Source organism: Somniosus microcephalus, chromosome 17 (genome assembly GCF_052327205.1).
Source record: "Somniosus microcephalus isolate GS21.2 chromosome 17, FLI_Smic_1.0, whole genome shotgun sequence".
NCBI lineage: Eukaryota > Metazoa > Chordata > Chondrichthyes > Squaliformes > Somniosidae > Somniosus > Somniosus microcephalus.
In genome coordinates this window covers 72,444,780-72,468,881 of record NC_141003.1, presented here as the reverse complement: position 1 = coordinate 72,468,881, position 24,102 = coordinate 72,444,780, and the positions used below count along the sequence as shown (strand labels likewise).

The 24,102-nt window shown below is 41.8% G+C and overlaps 1 protein-coding gene across 1 annotated transcript in view; it reads left to right on the top strand.

Moving 5' to 3' along the window:
- Positions 1-24,102, top strand: part of exoc4 (exocyst complex component 4) — a 565,674-nt gene that overhangs the window by 76,506 nt on the left and 465,066 nt on the right. The window contains exon 4 of the mRNA XM_086010674.1: positions 7,334-7,446. Within this exon, the coding sequence (XP_085866800.1) occupies positions 7,334-7,446 (113 nt within the window). The remainder of the gene's footprint in view (positions 1-7,333; positions 7,447-24,102) is intronic.

The window sequence follows — 24,102 nt, the reverse complement described above, 5'->3', positions numbered from 1 at the left end:
TTTGTTGTACTGCACTTGTGCACTAACAATGACAATAAAGTTGATTATGATTATTATGATTATGAATTATCATACACCCTGGAATATTCAGTTCCCAGCCCTGGTCGCCTTGCAACCACGGCTCTGTAATGGCGATCAGATCATACCCATTTGTATCTATTTGTGCCGTCAACTCATTTATCTTGTTATGAATGCTGCGTGCATTCAGATATAGAGCTTTTAACTTTGTCTTTTTACCATTTTTCCTTGTTTTGGCCTTTTTTTCTGTTGCACACTTATTTTTAAACATTCTGTCCCTTCCTGTCACGCTCTGGTTATTATTTCCCCCATCACTAGCCTGCTCTATTGCTTTCTCATTGACTTTTTATTTTCCCGCTCACCTGGATCCTCGCCCCCCCCCCCCCCGACTATTTTAGTTTAAAGCCCTCTCTACAGCCCTAGTATGCGAGGTGGCAATTTAAATGTGTTTATTTCATATCTAAATAAATACAAAACAGTTACTCCTAAAATGATGTTTAGCTACCAGTATCTTGGCATAGAATCATACAGCACAGAAGGAGGCCATTCAGCCCATCGTGCTTGCACCGGCTCTTTGAAAGAGCTCTCCAATTAGTCTCACTCCCCTAACCTTTCCCCATTGCCCTTCAAATATTTCCTATTCAAGTATTTATCCAATTCCCTTTTGAAAGTTACTGTTGAGTCTGCTTCCACCACCCTTTGAGGCCATGCGTTCCAGATCATCATAACTCGCTGCGTTTAAAAAAAAAAAAAAAAAAAAAAAAAAAAAAAATTCTCCTCATCTCTCTGGTTCTTTTGCCAATTTTCATGTTTATTTTTGTTTCCCCAACAGTCTTTTCCAAATGGACTCATCCCCTTTATTACTTTAATTCATAGATGCAAAAGCATTTCACTTTGAGGAAAATTAAAATCAGTTTTAAAAACTGTTAATTGAAATGCAGTAATATTTTGGACATCTACAGTTGAAAATTGGAAGGAACTTGAGGAACTATTGTAGCTACAATCAAACTTCTTGTCACAGGATACCGACAGGCTAATGGAGAAGTGATGTAAAGTATCCCATTTCCGAGTGTCAACTTCCTCATTTTTGTTAGTTCCTAAAACAAATCCCGAAAACAAAATCCAATAATATTCTGTGCCGATGAGAAAAAAAATGCCCGCTACCTTGTTGTCCAGCCTGTGCATACTGTGCTGGTTGTATAGAACATGATAGATGCTGTACCTGGTGTTCTAAGGGTTAACACAAGCTATTTACGAAAGCGGTGATGCACGCAATGAGAATTGTATACAAAATTTAACAGGCCTTTAAGAATTTACGGCACAAATGCTTCAGAATTGATCTTTGGTGACCAGCTTTGAGCAACTGAAGCCAGTTTTGTGCTTAAATAAGATCTAAAGTAATAACTCTCAAGGATTTACTCCAAAGATGAAATAGTAGAACAAGATAGATTCAGATGTCTTTCATAAGGAGTGGTAATGTAAATAACTGTCATGAAAGCACACATCAGTCAGTACCTCATACAGGGAACTTGGATTTCTTTGAAACTGAAGTGATAGCTATTACTGTATTTATTGGTGAACTGATTCAAAAAGAGCATTTCCAATAGTTTGGAGGGTAAGGGACACAATGGATAGCTCCAAACAACCTTGACCTGATTAAAGTCCTTACTTCTTGTTGATGCTTAATTGACAACTGGTTCTATTGAAGCAGTTAGACTGCAAGTTACAGGAGCTTGGACTGTGGAGCCAGCACTTTGGCAGCTAATATAGCATATGATAGACAAAACATTTGTTTCAGATTGCAAACAAGATGTGCAAGAAGTTGCGGCACCACTCTGGTAGCAGTGTAAAATCCACATATAGTACTTGGCAGTCATTTGCCTTCAATTTATGTTTGCAGGAAACTGTGTTTAACTCTTTCTGGTTTTAGCTCTTAAAGTTCCCCAACCGATGCACTATATTCTGAAAGGAGAATGGAAGTTGACCTCGTTCTGCATTTGCCAATTCTACTCTGAAGTGCCGAGTCGAAGGCACCCCAAAGTAGGCCTGGGTGATGCTGTTAAAATCTAAGCTCCTTAACTCTCTCCATTAATGTTCATCGTAAATTGCAGTTTCCATAGGCAGATCTGCATCCTCTGTGAACCAAAACTTAGGATTTGAAGTGTTCCACAAATAGTTAATTGATGAATCAGCTTCTCGGGTGGAACTGACTGACAGGATGATGGCAGATTGAAGCCAATTCTAAAATGGGGAGTACTTCCATTTTGGAACACTGAGTACCCAAACGTCAAGAGATACGACATTTCATCTGATTCCAAGTGCAATTCAACCTCTAGGTGCAATTCCTTTTTTTGTTATTCTTCAGCTTCTAACAACAGAGTTCTTATGTTCATGAATAACCGAATCTTACCCAGATTTCCAGAAAACCTTGAGACATAAAGCATGTCAAAAGTTGCATTGATTTATGCCTGCTGGTACCTAGTGCAATAAAAGCATTTTTAGTTTTAGTTACACTGATTATATGTTCAGTTCCACATACTGTTTCTACTACTATTGTGTATTTGGTTTCTACTACATTATTTGACAGAAATTATTGTATTTTGTTAAATTTTTAATCAGATGCCAGGATAATTGCAATTTTTGAAAACTAATCTTCAATCTAAAATAATTTGACGACTATTTTTGTTGCAACAATTCTATTCAACAGATCATGGAAAAGCCATTAGTTGCACAGAAAGTATTCATGTGTACGTAATAATATTTTGATGTAGCCATAGTGGAGTGCGACAGACTGCAAATACAAGATTTTCATACTGACAGCATCAGTCCTCAATGTAAGAGAACCAACAGCAGCAGGGACCCACTTTTGCAGTGTTCCTTCAGGACCCACGCTGTAATGTGAAGGGATCTGAGCACTTGTTGCCTTTTGTCCTTTTTCGAATGTTAGAACTGTGTCTTTGAATCCTTAAATGGTGCACCCATCTGCCGCAGCAGAGTTCTGACTCACCCATCAAGACTTGGAAATAAACGGCGGGAATGAGCGAACTGTAGAAGAAGGAGATCTGGCTGCAAATATACCTCGGTGCAGGTTTTTGACAGATCCAGTTAAATAAGACACCTAGCCACACGGAGATATTAGGACAGGTTAAATAAGAGCTTGGATGCCACACTTCTTGATCTTGTGACATCAAATACCTTCCTTGCAGGGTATCCGCTGATGAGCTAGCCATTACAAATGTGGCGATCTGTGGGTGCAGGTCAATATCCTGTGAGCGCAAAGAAATCCATTCAAGTTGAACAGCATTACATGAAGACCAGTGATCGTCGGAAAACAGCCTATTGAGTGATTTACGATTGAATAAGCTATAAGCCTAGGGCAATGAGGTTTTATAGTCCTGACGATATCAGATTATGTATTTTTCAGTAAAAGGCACCATGCCTAAATTGTTTATCCAGTTTATACTGCACCAACAGTAAACTTTTGAAGAAGGAATCCAGCATGTGTGTCTTTATATCCACTTATATTTGCAGTACACCTCCTAAGGAATCCTTTTTGTTTTAAATTAAAATCTTGAATTTTTGGGGACTTAAATAGTAATTGAAGTGTGGATAGCTTATACAGTGACCAACTAGCAGATTTGAATGATCAAATAATTTGAATTAGAATCATAGACTGGATACAGCACAGAAGGAGGCCATTTGGTCCTTCGTGCTTGTGCCACCTCTTCGCTAGAGCTATCCAATTAGTCTCACTCCCCTCCTCTTTCCCCAGAGCCCAGTAAATCTTTTTCCCTTCAAGTATTTATCCAATTCCCTTTTGAAAGAGTCTATTGAATCTGCTTCCACCACTCTTGCACGTCGCCTCTGGTTCTTTTGCCAGTCACCTTAAATCTGTGTCCCCTGGTTACCGGCCTTTCTGTCATTGGAAATAGTTTCTCCTTATTGACTGTATCATAGTCGTTCATGATTTTGAACATCTCTATCAGATCTCCGCTTAACCTTTTCTGCTTTAAGGAGAACAACTCTGTCTTCACCAGTCTCTCCACATAACTGAAGTCCTTCATCCTTGCTACCATTCCAGTAAATCTTTTCTGCACCCTCTATTAGTCCTTCATATCCTTCCTAAAGTGTGCGCCCAGAATTGAACACAATACTCCAGCTAAGGCCTAACCAGTGTTTTATGAAGGTTTAGCATAACTTCCTTGATTTTGTATCCATGCTGCCACTGTCCCTTTAATCCCATGGGCTTTAATTTTGCTAACAAGTCTATTATGTGGACATAAAGACATAAATGGTGGCTCTAATAATGAATTCCTTCTCCAAAAATGTACCTTTCAGATGTACTGTTAGTGCGGTATAAACTGGATAAATAATTTAAGTGTGGTGTCTTTTACTGAAAAATTCTTTATCTGATATTGCCAGGACTATATAATCTAATTCCCGTAGGCTTATAACTTATTCAATCGTAAATCACTCAATAGGCTGTTTTTAGACTGGTCTTTATTTATTGCTGCTCAACTTGCTTTTGTACTCTTTGCCTCTATTTATAAAGCCAAGGATCCCACATGCTTTTTGTTAACAGCCTTCTCAAGTTGTCCTGCCACCTTCAAAGATTTGTCTACATGCACCCCGCAGGTGTCCCTGTTCCTGCACCCCCTTTAAAATTGTACCATTTTGTTTATTTTGCCTCCCCTCATTCTTCCTACCAAAATATATCACTTCACACTTCTCTACGTTAAATTTCATCTGCACGTGTCTGCCCATTTCACCAGTCTGTCGATGTCCTCCTGAAGTCTGTTACTCTCCTCCTCATTGTTTACTACATTTCTGACTTTTGTGTCATCTGCAAACTTTCAAATGATGCCCAAGTCCAGGTCTTTAATGTATAACAGAAAGAGCAGTAGTCTTAATACTGACCCCTGGGGAACGCCACTTTCCTCCAGTCTGGAAAAACAACTGTTCACTATTACCCTCTGCTTTCTGTCCCTTAGCCAATTTTGTATTCATGCTGCCACTGTCTCTTTAATCCCATGGGCTTTAATTTTGCTAACGAGTCTATTATGTGGCACTTTATCAAACACATTTTGAAAGTCCATATACACAACCTCAACCGCACTACACTCATCAACCCTCTCCATTACTTCATCAAAGAACTCAATCAAGTTAGTCAAACACGATTTGCCTTTAACAAATCTGTGCTGACTTCCATTTATTACCCCAACCTTTTTCCAAGTGCCAATTAACTTTTTCCCGGATTATTGTCTCTAAAAGTTTCCCCACCACTGATGTTGGGCTGACTGCCCTGTAATTACTGAGTTTATCCCGCCCCTTTTTTTCAACAAGGGTGTAATATTTGCATTTAATTACACAACATAAACCACAGCAACTGGGAGCTTGGTGCTTAAAAGTATTATGTTATCAGATAATTTGAATTAAACAAATTTAAATTTAACTGAAGAGCTCTTGCTTTAAAGTTAATGTGAATCCCAAAGACTGGCTAGATTCTGAAATTTGTTCACAAGTTTTATTTAATGATTATACTCAGTTCAATGTATAATCTATCTTTTTTTAAATTGTGTTTTATAATGCACTGTGGTGGAGCCACCAGGGGATTCAGGACAATTGTTTATAATTCCTTTAACAGCCATGTAGTGCAACCGGGGGCTGCACCTTTTAATGTATCTGTTAACTGTACTATGGCTTCTTTCCTTTACTCCGCGTGATGACGTCATGCCGCCCGTCACGTGATCCCCCAACGGCGGGAAGAACGTGATGACGTCAGTGCTCGGAACCTTCTAGCAGTTCTAGAGAGGCTATCAACCAGACCAGACCCATTTGCGTTGTATCCAGCAGTTTACTGTTTAACTTCGTTTGTTCATTAAATTTTATTGTTTTTGATTCTCTACGTCGATCTCAATTCTTCAGCTAGGAATGTCCGTTCCTACAGCACAATACATATAGTGTATTCTACATTCAGTTTCATAATTGCTGCATTTTACCAATCCGGTACCCTTTTGACATATACATAAAAACATCCTCTTAACTTGAATTGAAAGACTTGCAAAACTGCTTAATTAAAGTGAAGTATAGGTAAAGTGGCGTGACAGTAAAGTTTGAGTATAGGTAGAGAGTCATACAAGTAGTCAGACACCTTGGTGAACTCGCAACCTAAAATGGAAACAACTCATTCTTGGAGGAAGTGTTGGGGTGTCGCACCAGAATTGCACATTCTTTCCCTTGGTACAACCAAGCTCTTGTACAGAATAGGTTTCCCAGCTTCAGTTTCCTCCCACATGCAGATTTATGTTTAAGCTACTCCCACGAAGTGAATTGTTTTCATCTAAATTGTTGTTTAGCAATTGCTGGACACAAGAGACTTCCAGTCAGTATGAAATGATCTGCCTGCTGAACAAAAAAAACCTGCCTTTTTTTTTAAAATGCGTGCTCAGCCTGCGTACTCTCTTGGTATTGTTTAGATTGCTGCGATATCCCTCCAGTGTTTCCTGCAACTCTTACTGCATAAGCTATATTGGGAGTTGTGTTGGATTCCCCAAGACACTAAATCAATTCTCCAGAACTACAGCAAACTCGAAAGCGAATCTCTCCAGTTTGTTTGGTGTAGTGCAACTGCGTACTTGCTCACCTCACAGCAACTCACTTGTCACTATTTTTATTATACTGTGTTCAAGGGACTAATGTACACAGCCATCAGCCCTGGCTGCTGAAGTGTCACCTTCCTATCCAGCATTTCCACATGATACATTTGCCTTTTTTTTAAGCTGGGAGAACCCTTGCTCTTCTTGTATTGTAAAGCTAATTTGCCACTTCAAACTGACATTCGTTCCAGCACGGGTTTGCTCCAAAAAGCTTTAATGGTATAGATCTGTGTCACCAACGTGTTTGATTCTGACTTCTGGCTGGAGCATTGCCTGACGGCCACAGCCACAGTGATCTGATTAGCTGTGATTTTGATCCTCTACTGATGATTTTGATCTTGCTGGTAAGGACAATGGTAGGTGAAGCATTAGTGCTTTAGCGTAATAACTATTCTATTGAAGTTTCTAGATGGTGAAAGGTACAGAAGGCTTGACTTGGTACTTGAATGGGTTCTGACCATAGGCCATCGACGTGAATAGTTAACCCTATATTTCTCTCCACAAATGTTGTCTGACATGTTGATTGTTTCCAGCATTTTCTGCTTTTATCTCAGGTTACCAGCAATTTGCTGTACTTTGCTTTTTTGTTGACTTGATACTTATCTACTTAGTTTGTGGGGAAAATTTATAGGAATGCTTTTCCTTTTTCTTTTGTGCAGCTTACTTGGGAAGGACACATCTCCGGTTCCCCTTATTGATGTTGTCAACTTGGTATCAAGCTCCCGGAAATTTATGGATAGTTCACAGTACAGCAGCTCAGGGAGCACAGCTGGTGAGTACTTCAATCGCTTATGTAAATTGATAACGGCTGCAGTTGAAGTTTTGCTTGTAGGATAGACATGGCTATAAAATTCATCCAATTGATTTATATTGAGGAAAAGGAGAAGGGTTTGGTTAATTGGGGCGAGGAGAATGGTGTGTGTACGTGGTTACCTTTGCATAGTGCATAAATAGGCACTTTAGGATACTTGGCGTTTCTGAAATGAGTGCATTTCTGAGATCTTCACAATTTCCAAACTTTATTTGTATGGACAGCAGACCTGGTGGTAATTGAAAAGGTCTGCTCAGAAGGCCCAATGCAGATGGGATTTATGGACTGAAGGAGAAACGTGATGTAAATATACTTCATTTCATTTAATTGGTGCCATTTAATTGGAAGGCATGCAACTGTGAGCCTGCAGCCAGTCAGATTCCCACAGAGACTTGGAAGTAGCCAGCTTTGTCAGGAGTCACATACACGCAACAGAATTTGCAGATAGTTACCGTATTACATCAAATTTTTTGTTTAAGCACATTATAGACATATATTTATATTATTTCTCTTATTTTCTGGGTTCATGCACATTGACCAAGGTTAGGTAAGGAAAGCATGATGCGAAGGTGTACTCTGCTTGAAAGATACTCTAATAACAATGCGACTTGGTGAATCCATGAACCATGTAAGGAATGAGTGTTAGATGAATCTTTACATCAACTCCACATCAAAAAACTGGCTGGAGATTTATCAAAGTCTCAGAGTTATCAGAGACCTACAATTTTGCTTCGTCTCTCACTGTATTACATTAGCCAGCCAAAGTGTATAAAAGTTCTATGAACAGTTGCAGAAACCAACCCAACCTATTCCCTGCCCTCTTGAAGAGGACACAGTGCACTATTGATTTAACCTCTTTTTGTCAGTCATCAAAGGTGAAGTTGGATACAGAAAAATGTGATTTGAAATTACTTTATTGATACATCTATAACATTATCAACATAAGGTTAAGGACAAAAGTCAAGATGGCGACCGAGACGGTCCGGTGCTAAGCGCGCTCTCCCTGCTTCGGGCGGCCTGCTCTTGCCGCTCGCTCCCGCAACCGGAGCGAAGTGTTCGGCGAGTCAGGCAGAGGCAGCGCAGCGCAACGAGCAGCAGCAGCAGTCACGACGACCCGCTAGAGCACGTCAGGAGGCATTCCGACTGGGAGGAGGGGAGCCAAGCATGGCGGCCAGAGGCCGGACCGTGAGCAGGAGAAGCAGGCCCTGGGCCGTCGGACCGTGGAGCCGGCGACGGTGAGGAGGAGGCCACGGCGACCGGAGCATTTACATCCCGACGATGTGTTCGGTGAGTCGGGCGGAGGCAGCGCAGCGCAACGAGCAGCAGCAGCAGCCACGACGACCCGCTACAGCACGTCGGCCGGCAGCTCCTTGGCGGGAAGCTCGCAGTCCGACTGGGAGGAGGGGAGCCGGGCATGGTGGCCAGAGGTCGGATCGTGAGCGGGAGAAGCAGGCCACCACACGTGGAGCCGGCAACAGTGAGGAGGAGGCTGCGGCGACGAGGAGGACGGAGCGGCTGAGGGACATCGTGCTCCCACTGCCACTGGATGCCATTGAATTGACTTTTTGAACACGGCGCTGTACGAATAGCTGATGTGTCCCTATGGGGAGTAAGCATTCCATTGTACAAGTTACATATTAGTTACATGTGGCAAATAAAATTGAGTTGAATTGAGGAGTACACAAAGTACTTAGATAGATTTTATTAGCTGATAGTTTAACTTGTTACAGACTCCAATCATAGTCATTTGTAAATGTCTCTCAGTAACTCTGCATCAGCTGGGCTCTATTTAATATCAAATAAAGTGACATTCAGCATCCAAGATTAATGTAAGGTTGGTAATTTTTTTATAATTCGGTTCCTTGTATAGCTGAGAGATTGTACTTATTATTGAAAGGTATTAATCAGCTACATTTAAAGTCTATTTCAGCATATTACTGATAAAAGTATTAGCTTGAAAAAGATTATTTCTCGATTTCATCCATTCAAGCCACTTGCAGTGGCATTGGGCAGATCTACCTCCCACTGATGCTTATGATCACCTCTGGGAATATTTGTAGGGTTAATGTCTGTCCATTGAGGTGATATTCTTCCCCTACTGGGTCGACAACATCTCATTCTGGTATTTTCAACATTGCATGTGCTTGGTTGCATTTTTGGGCGAGACAGTAGATGGTCTTTGGTTAGATGTCTATTTATTTCTGATTATGCCTCTGTGAAGTGCCTTGGGATGTTTTCCTACATTGATAGCACTATATAAATGCAAATGGTTGTTGTTTAGCTGGAAGGCTCCCAGATGTTTCTTATCTCTTCAGGCAACATGGCCGATTCATTCAATGGCCTTGGCAGTCTGGACTTTCTTAACTCCATCTCCTAACAAAAGTTCAATGTTCTGTTGCTCTTGAGAGTGTTGTCTGAACTTTGCTGGAGATCTAGTTTTAATCGTCTGGCTTTCCCAGAATTCACCTTTTTATATTTCAAAGGTACTAGTTTTTCAGGCCGTTGTAACTATATTCTGTTTGGGGAGAAATGGAAACTTTTTTTTAATGGCTTGCGAGTTTGGGGGCAGCACATGCCAGCATTCCTCTGTAGTGACTAGTGCACCAAATTGGTGAAGGTCTGAGGTGGCTGAGGGCCGAAGCACAGTCCTTCCCCGTGGAGCAAAGACAGAAAGGTAAATCAAGCTCTCGGTGAGCACTTTGTTTACTGTTGACATATCCAAGTGTACTCCACTCTAACAATTTTATTTTGTGTTAATGTAGTTCTTCATTTCTAAAGTACACAGCTGAAAAATCTTTTCAGACTTGACTTGAAGTTAAACTTGGAAAGTTCACTTGATAACATTTACCCTCATGTCATGTCCAGCATCAGTGATGCGCTATCAATTCTAATAAAAGGCTGGGCAGAGTTCAGAACGACAGGCTTTTATTAACTACTGAATTGCACTTCAGACAGATCAGGACTATGCCTCTAGTGGACGACCGAATGCCAGGAGCTCAGTCATCACCTTTATTATTCTTTTTGCCTCCTGTGGGCTGCACCTTCGAGCAGCTTTTATGGTTTATGAGCCTGTGGCTTATTTATGATCAAGACACCATATTTTATGCCATATGTATATTGAGCCACCTCTCAAACTGTTTATGCCCACTAAATTGTCAAAGTTAATTTCAAAAATTAACTTTATTTTTAAAAAAATACAGCACCTATTTTAAAGAAGTAAGCTGTCGGTGTGAGATAATTAAAATCTTAGTTGTTTTGTTGATAAATAGCTCAAGCTGTGCACTGTTATTTTTTGACAGCAGACCCACTTGCCTTAATTACTATCTTGTAGTTTACTGATGTTCATCTAGTAAACTGTAAATATTTAACTCGCATCGAGCAATATACATTTTTAACAGTTGGCCTTTAGCTAGTTGAATAGAGCTAGCAGAGTGGCACAACAAATGGGGTGATGGTTGCTCAAAGGGTATAATGAGATGCAACCAATTAGTGTACAGTACTTTTCTTTTTGAAATAGTAGATATGTTACTGCATGTGACAACTTGTTCTCATTTATAAAAGTAATTACTTGTAATAGACTGCACATTTTAAATGTGTTGTTACTTGGGCAGTTTAGTAATTATGATTGGAAAAGCTCTCGGGGGAGAAAAATAAATTACTCTGATGTTAAGTACATGCTACAAAGTGGGAGGGAAGAAATGATACCATTATAGTATCTTCTTTCGTAAGCATTTGTTCCTTCCAACGAGTTGTATGTTGAACAAGAGTATATACCTCGGGGCAAGCTGGAGACTAGTTTTCTGCTTCTGATGTGCAACAGAATGCCACAAATCTGAGTTGGTTGTGACCAAACACAGTTCAGACTAAAACCCAGCAATTTAATGTACTTATAACTGTAATTATGTTCATCACTTTGCAAATACAATATTGACTCCTTGTTTGTTTCAATAAAAAATGCTAAAGCCATTTCAAGTGCGACCTTCATCAATAGAAAGTGCTGTATTCAGAGCACCACCACATTTGGATTGTGGATGTATGGGGACTAATTGGCATTCGAGTTAGTTTGCTGTTAACAATGAAAATTTATCAGATGCAGTCTTCTTCACCCAGTTCAGTGTTACTTTTTCTGTAAGACTAAAAGCCTTACATTAGATGAAGCCAATATTCCTTAAAGCATTGCATTTTAAAAAATGTGTTTATGGGATGTGGGCGTCGATGGCAAGGACAGCATTTATTGCCCATCCCTAATTGCCCTTGAGAAGGTGGTGGTGAGCCGCCTCCTTGAACCGCTGCAGTCTGTGTGGTGAAGGTACTCCCACAGTGCTGTTGGGGAGGGAGTTCCAGGATTTTGACCCAGCGACAATGAAGGAACGGCCGATATACTTCCAAGTCAGGATGGTGTGTGACTTGGAGGGGAACTTGGAGGTGGTGGTGTTCCCATGCACCTACTGCCCTTGTCCTTCTTGGTGGAAGAGGTCGCGGGTTTGGGAGGTGCTGCCGAAGAAGCCTTGGCGAGTTGCTGCAGTGCATCTTGTAGATAGATGGTACACACTGTAGCCACGGTACGCTGGTGGTGGAGGGAGTGAATGTTTAAGGTGGTGGATGGGGTGCCAATCAAGCGGGCTGCTTTGTCCTGGATGGTGCCGAGCTTCTTGAGTGTTGTTGGAGCTGCACTCATCCAGGCAAGTGGAGAGTGTTCCATCACACTCCTGACTTGTGCCTTGTAGATTGTAGAAAGGCTTTGGGGAGTCAGAAGGTGAGACACTCGCCGCATGGTCCGTGTCTATTTAAACAGTTGGAATCAAAATGCTAATTGATGAGGATATTCTGAACCCAGAAGTGAGGTTCTCCACTGCCAGGTTAAACTTTTAGATGATATAGAAAATACAGTGTTACTGCAGTGCTGCCATGAGCCCTCTGATTAACCATGAGGTGGTTGTAAAGGAGCTCTTGTTGCAATAGTTATTTGAGGAACTCTTGTGCTGGAGATCTGGGTTTAGATCCAAAGCTTCGCTGATATTGAAACTTCATTATCAGTGTTCAATTGGAATGTGAGTTTTACTATAAAAGGAACAGGGCTTCAATTGTTGCAATTGAAGCAATTACCATAATTTTCATCTCCCCAGCAGACAACATTGCTTTCAGTCATCGAAATATTGATAGGTTTATTTTCTTCACTGCCACTGGAATGAATACGTCCGAATGGGGCAAAAATGTTTGAGTTCAGTGCAATAGAGTACAAGTTTGCAGTCCATTGCTGGGTTCTAAAAACCAATGCCCCCTTCCAAGATTCTTAATGCAGTAGCAAAGCACCTCCCATCAAGGGAAGACAAATGAGCATTGTGTAAATCAATTAAAGCAAGCCGAAGTAGGCTCATGATCTCTTAAGCTACAATAGAATAAAATGCATATAATACAATAGGAACAGTAGAAGAAAACGTGCATGAGAAGGTGCCAAGAAAATTCAGGAATCAAGGTGTTAAAATTTATTTTAAAATCAAATGGATTAAAATTGCATGCCATTATTTTAGATAAGAGCAACTTCAGTTTTCCATTACTTTTGTGTAATCTGTCGAGGCTTGGTCAGCATTGACATATCTTTCAGTTAATAACCTTCTAAGTGATTTATGTCTATTGATTAAATGTCAAGACTTGGGCAGGCTCAGTCTATATTGTGGAAAACCTCTGTCATGGAAAAAATAAACACAAACCCTGTAGATTTGTTTTAGCCTGGTATTCTATTGTACTGAGCTCAAAGAGTGACATTTTCCTCCATTGTAATGTATTACAATGCCAGTGGAGAAAGTAAATCTACATGTTACAGCGACGGTCTTAAAGTGGCACTGTCCGTCCAATGGGAAAGTAAAATGTGATGGTAACTGTTTCCATTGTAACACACTTCGTATTACCAGATTGTCCAGCACAGGAGACCGTGAATGCAACAGTATATTTTTAATTCGCATTGTCCGCACACCCGATACGAGGCTCCCAAAACAAGCGCTCCACTTGGAGCTCCAGCACGGCAAGAGAGCCCCAGGTGGGCAGAGGAAACGCTTCAAGGACACCCTCAAAGCCTCCTTGAAAAAGTGCAACATCCCCACCGACACCTGGGAATCCCTGGCCCAAGACCGCACAAAGTGGAGGAGAAGCATCCGGGAAGGCGCCGAACACCTCGAGTCTCTTACCCGGGAGCAAGCGGAAGCCAAGCGCAGGCAGCGCAAGGAGCGCATGTCAACCCAAGCACCCCACCCACCCGCCCCTTCAACCACCGTCTGCCCCACCTGTGACAGAGACTGTAGGTCCCGCATTGGACTCATCAGTCACCTGCGAACTCATTTTTAATGTGGAAGCAAGTCATCCTCGGTTCCGAGGGACTACCTAAGAATAAGAAGATATTTTTAACAATGTCATACTTAGGGCCTTTATATTGGTCTGCAGAAGCCACATTTAACACCAGGCGCTGGCTCACAGGTGCCAGTAATCTGAATTATAAGACGATCAACATAAACACGTCTGTTTGTGTTAAATGATGTGGAGCATGCTAATGGTTACTAGAGGAGCAGGAACTTCGCACTAAAAGCATAACAGATGCAATGATCAGTGCCCTGTAGGTTAAAGCTCCTTAAGATAAGCCCAGTAGAAAAAAATAGTTGGGTAGTATGGAGCAAACCGTTTGTTTACTTTACGGGAATTTGTCCTGATCACAATATTCTATTAACATGGCAGCTGGTTATGAACTTGGAGCAAGTGTGAGTAAGAAGAGTAAAATGCTATGCTGATAAAATTTATGGGTTTGGGCTTCTTCCTTAAAGGTTTGTGTTAAGAAACTTTAAATTATGTGATTTCAGCATTACCACAAGAGTTAAGCAATGATAAACTAGAGTTAAGGCAACAGTGATTTCTTCAATTATTGTAATCTTGTTACGCATTTGTAAGGCGCTTATTCTGCCCTTTGCTGAAGACAGCAATGTAAGGTTTCTGGTATATATTTTCTACCCCTGCAGTGGAGTGTACAATTTCATCTTTAGAATCCAGACGAAAAGGTTAACATGTTAATGGTGACATCATCTGAAAACACAACGCAAGGTTCCACGTTGCTGACGACGCCCAGGTCTACCTCACCACCACCTTTCTCGTCCCCTTCACTGTCTGATTTGTCATGCTGCTTGTCCAACATCTAACACTGGACGAGCAGAAATTTCCTCCAACTAAATTTTTGGAAGACCGAAGTCATTGCCTTCAATCCCCATCACAAACGTCGTTCCCTAGCCGCCAACTCCATCCCTCTCCCTGGTCACTGTCTGAGGCTGAACCAGACCATTCGCAACCTTGGCGTCCTATTTGATCCTGAGAAAAGCTTCCAATCACACATCTGCTCCATCACCAAGACCGTCTACTTACACTTCGGTAACCTCGTCCATCTCCGCCCGTGCCTCCGCTCATCTGACACTGAAACCCTCGTCCATGCCTTTGTTACCTCCTAGACTTGATCATTCTAATGTTTTCCTGGCCCATCTCCCGTCTTCCATCCTCCATAAACTTGAACTCATCCAAAACTCTGCCGTTCGCATCCTAACTCGCACCAAGTCCCGATCACGCATCACCCCTGTGCTTGCTGACCTACAATGGCTCCCAGTCCGGCATCGCCTCGATTTCCAAATTCTCATCCTTGTTTTCCAATCCCTCTCTGGCCTCGCCCCTCCCTATCACTGTAATCTCCATCAGCCCTACAACCCTCCAAGATCTCTGCACTCCTCCAATTCTAGCCTCTTGCGCCTTCTCGATTTTAATCGCTCCAACATTGGTGGCCATGCCTTCAGCTGCCTGGGCCCTAAGCTCTGGAATTCCCTCCCGAAACCTCTTCTGCACACTATCTCTCTCCTTCTTGAAGACACTCTTTAAAACCTACCTCTTTGGCCAAGCTTTTGGTCACCTGTCCTAATATCTCCTTATGTAGCTTGGTGTCAAATTTTGTTTGAAGCACTTTGGGGCGTTTTACTATGTTAAAGGTGCTATATAAATGCAAGTTATTGTTGTAACAGTAGTTGAATTCATGGTTGAAATCAGTTGTGTTTACAAAGTACCTACTGTACTGCAGTAGCTTGGCCCATTTTCCTATTTTTATTTTGTACCTATTGGCACAGATCCTTTTTAATATTACCAGTACAGTACTGAGGGAGTGCTGAACTGTTGGAGGTGCTGTCTTTTGTATGAGATGTTAAATCGAGACCTTGTTTTCCCTCTCTGGTGGATGTAAAAGATTCCATGGCACTATTTTGAGATGAGAGGATGAGTTTTCCTGGTGTCCTGGCCAACATTTATCCCTCAACCAAGATTACTAGGAAAAAAAACAGATTATCTGATCATTTCTCTCATTGCTGTTTGAGGAACCTTGCTGTGCACAAACTGGCTGCTGTGTTTCTTTACATTACCACCGAAACTATATTTCACTGTCAATTAAGTACTTATGAAGTGCTTTGGGACATCCTGAGTTTGTGTAAATGCAAGTTCATACTCTTTCTTCACTTGCCCAGCAAATGACATGGGGATTTGTATCTTCCCAATGAAGTGAGGTAAACCTGTTGTATAAAGATACGCTCAGTTGTTACAGGTGACACTTTGATGATGATCTTTTGAAGTCTTGACAAATGAGAGAGTAGTTTGCACAAATTTTGTTCTGGTGGTTACTTGAACAACTGGCTTTTCTTGGAATTCCCTAACAATTATGTGGGAGTTGAAGAGACAGTGGGGGTGAAATTCAACTTTGGTGGCGTGCAAATTGGGTGATTTCACTGGAAAGGGAAATTGGGCGGGGTGTATAACGGGTGGTCGATCCGCTGGTGCCTGTTTTACAACCCCCGCCGAAGTTGAATTTCACACCCAGTGTGTATGTGAGTCATAAATATGCTGAGACACTCTTTGCTAGGCATTTTTCCAGTTGCTGTCAGAAATTTCACACCAACTTCTTTCAGAATAGTCAACCTTTTCCACAGAGTGCAAACAGCACAATTTCTGTAAATGCTTCCCTCAAATGTTTAACAATGTTGATTATAGTTAACCTCTGTTTATTCGATGCTTTTAAATGTGCTGCACACTGTTTGCATTAAATATATTTTTTGTATTTGACATTTTAAAACTTGTCTATCAACAGCAACAACAACAATAATAATAACGATGTAGTAAAATGTCCCAAGGCGCTTCACAGGAGTATTATAAGACAAAAGATTTGACACTGAGCCACATAAGAAATTAGGGCAAATCACCAAAAGCTTGGTCAAAGAAGTAGGTTTTAAGGAGCATCTTTAAGGAGGAAAGAGAGGCGGAGTGGTTTAGCCAGGGAATTTCAGAGCTTCGGGCCCAGGCAGCAGAAGGCACAACCACTAATGGTTGAGCAATTATAATCAGGGATGCTCAAGAGGGCAGAATTAGAGGAGCACAGATATCTCTGGGTGGGGGGGCGGAGTGTTGTGGGGCTGGGGAGGTTACAAAGATGGGGAGGGGCGAGGCCATGGAGGGATTTGAATACCAGGATGAGAATTTTGAAATCGAGGCGTTGCTTAACCGGGAGCCAATGTAGGTCAGCGAGCACAGGGGTGATGGGTGAACGGGACTTGGTGCAAGTTAGGACATGGGCAGCCGAGTTTTGGACAGCCTCAAGTTTAATATCGAAAACATTGAATGATTTTTTTAATTGAAAATTGCCTTAAATTTTTAGACTGTGCACTTTGCCTCTTCAGAGTTATGTTTTGTACCCTCTTGATGATTCAGTGCTCGAGACCTGGGAGAAAAAATACTTTTTGCAAATGGTAAATGAAGTAGCATTTGTGACTTATGCTGAATGCAAAAGATTGATTGACTCGGGTGAGTAAATCAAGCTGCTGGGTTTGCAGGTCAGAAGAAGGTGTGAGTTGAGCACCAAATTTTATTGGAAATGTTCTCGGATTCCTGGGATCGTGCCTACACATGTCCCCTATGGATTAACAGCATGTGCATCATTGTCTGTTTTGATAATGAAGATATACGTGCACTTTGAGCAAGATCCATCTTTATAGTTTTTACGGTGTTGGTAAAGATTTCTGAAAGCCAGCCTATTCAGTAACTGAATTTTGTGCAGTCTCTCGGTTGGTCAGGATCCAGTGTAATGGGGGAATCGGCAACTTGTCAGCAGTTCACTTCCATTCTATATATATCATTGAAATTATGGACATTGTGCAGTGATGGTGGAACTTGAAGCATCATGACCTAGTGCTCGTGCATTGTGTCCGTGTTTTTGTTCATCCTATATGTCCAGTAGTTCTTCATATTTTTTTAAATGTCGGAATCAGATATTTTGTGCAGATCATTGATAAATTAGACCACTTTTCTTTCACAATCTGAGATGTTGCCCTGAAATTGATCATGAACATTTTCTTCCACAGTAGATATATAACCTTTGAATATATTAAAAGTTTCTCATCAGACTATTCCATTAGACATACTTGGAAAGTATTTTGACCATGGTGCATGCTCATGATCAAATAGATTAAATGTTGATGGGACAGTATTGAACTGTTTGTCTTCAGTATCTGTGTCCCAAGAAATTGATTGCTATTGGATTATTCTACTGATGTCAGCTGTGGCTCAGTCGGTAGCACCTTCTCCTCTGAGTCGGAAGGTTGTGGGTTCAAGTCCCACTCCAGGGACTTGAGCACAAAAATCTAGGCTGACACTCCAGTGCAGTACTGAGGGAGTGCCGCACTGTCGGAGGTGCCATCTTTTGGATGAGATGTTAAACCGAGGCCCCATCTGCTCTCTCAGGTGCACGTAAAAGATCCCATGACATGACTTTGAAGAAGAGCAGGGGAATGATCCACTGTCCTGGCAAATATTTATTCCATCAATCAACATCACAAAAAAAAAACAGATTATTTGGTCATTGTCATATTGTTGTTTGTGGGAGCTTCCTGTGTGCAAATTGACTACCACATTTCCTACATTACAATAGTGACTGCACTTAAAGCACTTCATTGGCTGTAAAGCGCTTTGTGATGTCTGGTGGTCATGAAAGGTGCTGTATGAATGCAGGTCTTTCTTTTTACACTATGAATGCCAGCATTATTTTTTTTTTCAAGCTCAAGGTCTGATCCAAAGTGTTGCAGACATCATTTGTATGCATTTTCATGCAATTTTTGTGACATCTTTAGTGCACCGAAGGAAAGATATCAACAACTTACAGGAGTCAACAGTCACTGTGGTCAAGTTCCCCACCTGCAGGAGGAAATAAATTATTGTGGTTCTATATGAAGTTATATTTGTGCGGTTTTGCATTATCGGCACGTAAAAACACTATATAAGGACTGTGCGTCTCAAATATTTGCACTAGTTGCAGTTTACTTCTGGCTGTGTGTGTTTTTGTTTATATAATGATTTTTGATATATTAATGACTTGGACTTGGGTGAACAGGGCACAGTTTCAAAATTTGCAGATGAGACGAAACTTGGAAGTATGGTGAGCAGTGAGGACAATAGTGATAGACTGCAAGAAGACATAGACAGGCTGGTGGAATGGGCGGACCCGTGGCAGATGAAATTTAACGTAGAAAAGTGTGAAGTGATACATTTTGGTAGGAAGAACGAGGAGAGGCAATATAAATTGAAGGGTACAATTCTAAAGGAGGTGCATGAACAGAGAGACCTGGGGGTATATGTGCAGAAATCGAAGGTTAAGGGCAGGTTGTGAAAGTGGTCAAAAAAGCTTACGGGATACTGGGCTTCATAAATAGAGGCATACAGTACAAAAACAAGGAAGTTATGACGAACCTTTATGAAACACTGGTTTGTCCTCAACTGGAGTATTGTGTCCAATTCTGGGCACCGCACTTTAGAGAGGGTGCAGAAAAGATTTACAAGAATGGCTGCAAGGATGAGGGACATCAGTTACATGGATAGACTAGAGAAGCTGGGGTTGTTCTCCTTGGAGCAGAGAAGGTTGAGAGGAGATTTGATCGAGGTGTTCAAAATCATGAGGGGTCCAGACAGAGTAGATAGAGGGAAACTGTTCCCATTGGCAGAAGGGTCGAGAACCAGAGGCCGCAGATTTAAGGTGATTGGCAGAAGAACCAAAGGCGACGTGAGGAGAAACTTCTTTACGCAGCGAGTGGTTAGGATCTGGAATGCACTGCCTGAAATGGTGGTGGAGGCCGATTCAATCGTGGCTTTCAAAAGGGAATTGGATAAGTACCTGAACGAAAACATTTTGCAGGGCTACGGGGAAAGGGCAGGGACATAGGACAAGCACAAGTGCTCTTGCAGAGAGCTGGCAAGGACTTGACTGGCTGAATGGCCACCTTCTGTGCTGTAACCACTCTATAATCCTATGACCCTAAATCGAATAGCCTCAAGTTTCCGCAAGCTTGCGCTGGTTTTATTAGCGCAAAATAGCTGAAATCAGCCAAACCAGCGCAAAAGATCGCGGAATTTTAAATCGCAAGTTACGTCGCGTGTAAAGTCCTCAAGTTTAAAGAGGTAAAGGCATTAAAAAAGGTACAGAGGAGGTTTACCAAGATGTGACCAGAGATGAGGGACATCAGTTATGGAGAAAGGTTGGAGAAGTTACGACTGTTCTTGGTGCAGATGATGAGAGGTTTTGATGAGAGTTAATAGGAAAAAATACACCCTCTGGCGAGTGGTCAATAACTAGAGGTCATAGATTGAAAATCATTGGAAAAAGATCTAGAGGGGAGATGAGGTGAATTTTTTTCACTTGAGCTGTCGGGATCTGGAATGCTCTACTTGAAAAGGTGGTGGAAGCTTATTCCATAGATATTCAAACAGAGTTGGACAGGTTCTTGAGGATGAGCAACTCACAGGGTTACAGACAAAAAGCGGGGGTGTGGGACTCAGCACGACTGCTCTTTCAAAGAGCCAGCACAGGCACGACGAGCCAAATGGCCTCCTTCTGTGCTGTAAGTTTCTAGGCATCTATAAGTGTAAATATAGTTTTCGCGATTTTAACGCTGGTTTAAAAATAGTTGCGCTGGAAGGCGGCCCCGCCCACAAAACTGGCTACACCCCCAGTTCGAAATAATGAGCATAGCGAGATTCCACCGACTGGCCATTCAAGGAGGCTCTTCACATCGGGATTTTTTTTTTAGGCGCACAGGCACCAGTCAGCACGTTATTAAAGTTTTAATGTTAAATATTTAATTTACTACAAAACTGACTAGTGTACACCAGTGAAATTAGTAAATGGTTCAGTATTGGTGTTTCTAAAGTCAATTGCATTGATTTTTAAAATCCGATTGCACTCAGATGGAGGACCAGACACTTAATAAAAATACTTATTTTTGTGATAATTCGTTTTCAGTTGTATTAATATCACTGCATCCGGTAACCACACTTAAAGATTGGTGGGAGACCAGAGGATTGGGAAAAAATTTTAAACCAGCAAAGGATGACTAAAAAAATAATAGAGAGAAGATGAATTATGAGAGTAAACTGGCAAGAAACATTAAAACAGATTGTAAGAGCTTCTACAGGTATATAAAAAGGAAGAGGGTAGCTAAAGTAAACGTTGGTCCCTTAGAGGATGAGACTGGGGAATTAATAATGGGGAACGGGGAAATGGCAGAGATTCTGAACAAATATTTTGCATCTGTCTTCACTGTAGAAGACACTAACAACATCCCAATAATGGATAATCAAGGGGCCACAGGGCGGGGGGAACTAAAGACAATCGCTATCGCTAAGGAAATGGTACTCGGTAAAATAATGGGACTAAAAGACGATAAGTCCTCTGGACCAGATAGCCTGCATCCCAGGGTCTTGAAAGAAATGGCTGCAGGGATAGTGGATACATTGGTTGCAATATACCAACATTTCCTGGACTAAACATAGAAACATAGGAAATAGGAGCAGGAGTAGGTCATTCGGCCCCTCGAGCCTGCTCCGCCATTCAATGAGATCATGGCTGATCATCCCAGTTCAGTACCCTGTCCCTGCCTTCTCCCCATATCACTTGATCCCTTTAGCCCTAAGAAATATATCTAACTCCTTCTTGAATATATTTAATGAATTGGCATCAACTGCCCTCTGTGGTAGAGAATTCCACAGTTTCACCACTCTGTGGGTGAAGAAATTCCTCCTCATTTCTGTCCGAAATGGCTTACCCCTTATCCTTAGACGATGATCCCTGGTTCTGGACTGCCCAGCCATCGGGAACATCCTTCCTGCATCTAGTCTGTCTAGTCCTGTTAGAATTTTAAAAGTTTCAATGAGATCCCCTCTCATTCTTCTAAACTCCAGCGAGTACAAGCCCAATCGACCCAATCTCTCCTCATACGTCATTCCTGCCATCCCAGGTATCAGTCTGGTGAATCTTTGCTGCACTCCTTCCATGGCAAGAACATCCTTCCTCAGATAAGGCAACCAAAACTGCACACAATACTCAAGGTGTGGTCTCACCAAGGCCCTGTACAACTGCAGCAAGACATCCTTGTTCTTGTACTCGTACCCTCTCGCTACGAAGGCCAACATACCATTTGCCTTCTTAACCGCCTGCTGCACCTGCATGCTTACCTTCAGCAACTGGTGCACAAGAACACCCAGGTCTTGTTGCACTTCCCCTTCTCCCAATCTATTGCCGTTCAGATAATCTGCTGTCCTGTTTTTGCCACCAAAGTGGATAACCTTGCATTTATCCACATTGGGCAGATGCATGGCAGATGCAGTATAATCACCCAACCTGTCCAAATCATACTGGAGTTTCTCGGCATCCTCCTCACAGCACACACGCCCACCCAGCTTTGTGTCATCTGCAAACTTGGAGATATCACATCTAGTTCCCTCGTCTAGATCATTAATATATATTGTGAATAGCTGGGGTCATAGGACCGATCCCTGCGGTACCCCACTAGTCACTGCCTGCCACTCGGGAAAAGACCCGTTTATTCCAACTCTTTGCTTCCTGTCTGCCAACCAGTTCTCTATCCAAGTCAGTACCTTGCCCCAATCCCATGTGCTTTAACTTTACACGCTAATCTCTTATGCGGGACCTTATCGAAAGCCTTCTGAAAGTCCAAATACACCACATCCACTGGTTCTCCCTTATCTATTTTACCAGTTACATCCTCAAAAAAATTCCAGTAGATTAGTCAAGCGCGATTTACCTTTTGTAAATTCATGTTGACTTTGTCTGATCCTGTCACTGTTTTCCAAGTGCTCTGCTATTACATCTTTTATAATGGACTTCAGCATTTTCCCCACTACCGATGTCAGGCTTACCGGCCTATAATTCCCCGTTTTCTCTGGAGAGGTCCCAGCGCATTGGAAAATCGCAAATGTAACACCCCTATTTAAGAAAGGAGGGAGACAGAAAGCAGGAAACTATAGACCAGTTAGCCTAACATCTGTCATTGGGAAAATGTTGGAATCCTTCATTAAGGAAGCAGTAGCAGGGCATTTGGAAAACCATAATGCAGTCAAGCAGAGTCAGCATGGTTTTATGAAAGGGAAATCATGTTTAACAAACTTGCTGGAGTTCTTTGAGGAGGTAACGAGCAGGCTGGACTTCGTAAACCAGTGGATGTGGTGTCTTTGGATTTCCAGAAGGCATTCGATAAGGTGCCACATAAAAGATTACTGCATTAGATAAGAGCTCACGGAGTTGGGGGTAATATATTAGCATGGATAGAGAATTAGCGAACTAACAGAAAGCAGAGAGTCGGGATAAATGGGTCATTTTCTGGTTGGTAAACGGAAACTAGTGGGGTGCCACAGGGATCGGTGCTGGGGCCCCAACTATTTACAATCTACATTAATGACTTGGATGAAGGGATCGAGTGTAATGTAGTCAAGTTTGCAGATGACACAAAGATGGGTGGGAAAGCAAGTTGTGCAGAGAACTCGAAGAACCTGCAAAGGGATATAGACAGGCTAAGTGAGTGGGCAAACATTTGGCAGATGGAATATAATGTGGGATAGTACGAGGTTATACACTTGGGCAGGAAAAATTAAAAAGCAAACTATTATTTAAATGGGGAGAGATTACAAAATGCTACAGTTCAGAGGGACCTGGGGGTCCTTGTGTATGAAACACAAAAAGTTAGCATGCAGGTACAGCAAGTAATCAAAAAGGCAAATGGAATGTTGGCCTTTATTTCAAGGGGGTTGGAGTATAAAAGTAGGGAAGTCCTGCTACAACTGTACAGGGTATTGGTGAGACCACATCTTGAGTTCTGCGTACAGTTTTGGTCTCCTTATTTAAGGAAGGATATACTTGCATTGGAGGCAGTTCAGAGACGATTCACTTGGTTAATTACAGAGATGAGGGGGTTGACTGATGAGGAAAGGTTGTGCAGGCTGGGCCTATACTCATTGGAATTTAGAAGAATGAGATGTGATCTTATTGAAACATATAAGATACGGAGGGGGCACGACAAGGTAGATGCAGAGAGGATGTTTCCCCTCGTGGGGAAATCTAGAATGTGGGGGCACAGTTTTAGAATAAAGGGTCGCCCTTTTAGAACTGAGATGAGGAGGAATTTCTTCTCTGAGGGTCATAAGTCTGTGGAATTCTCTGCCCCAGAGAGCTGTGGAGGCTGGGTCATTAAATACATTTAAGGTGGAGATAGACAAATT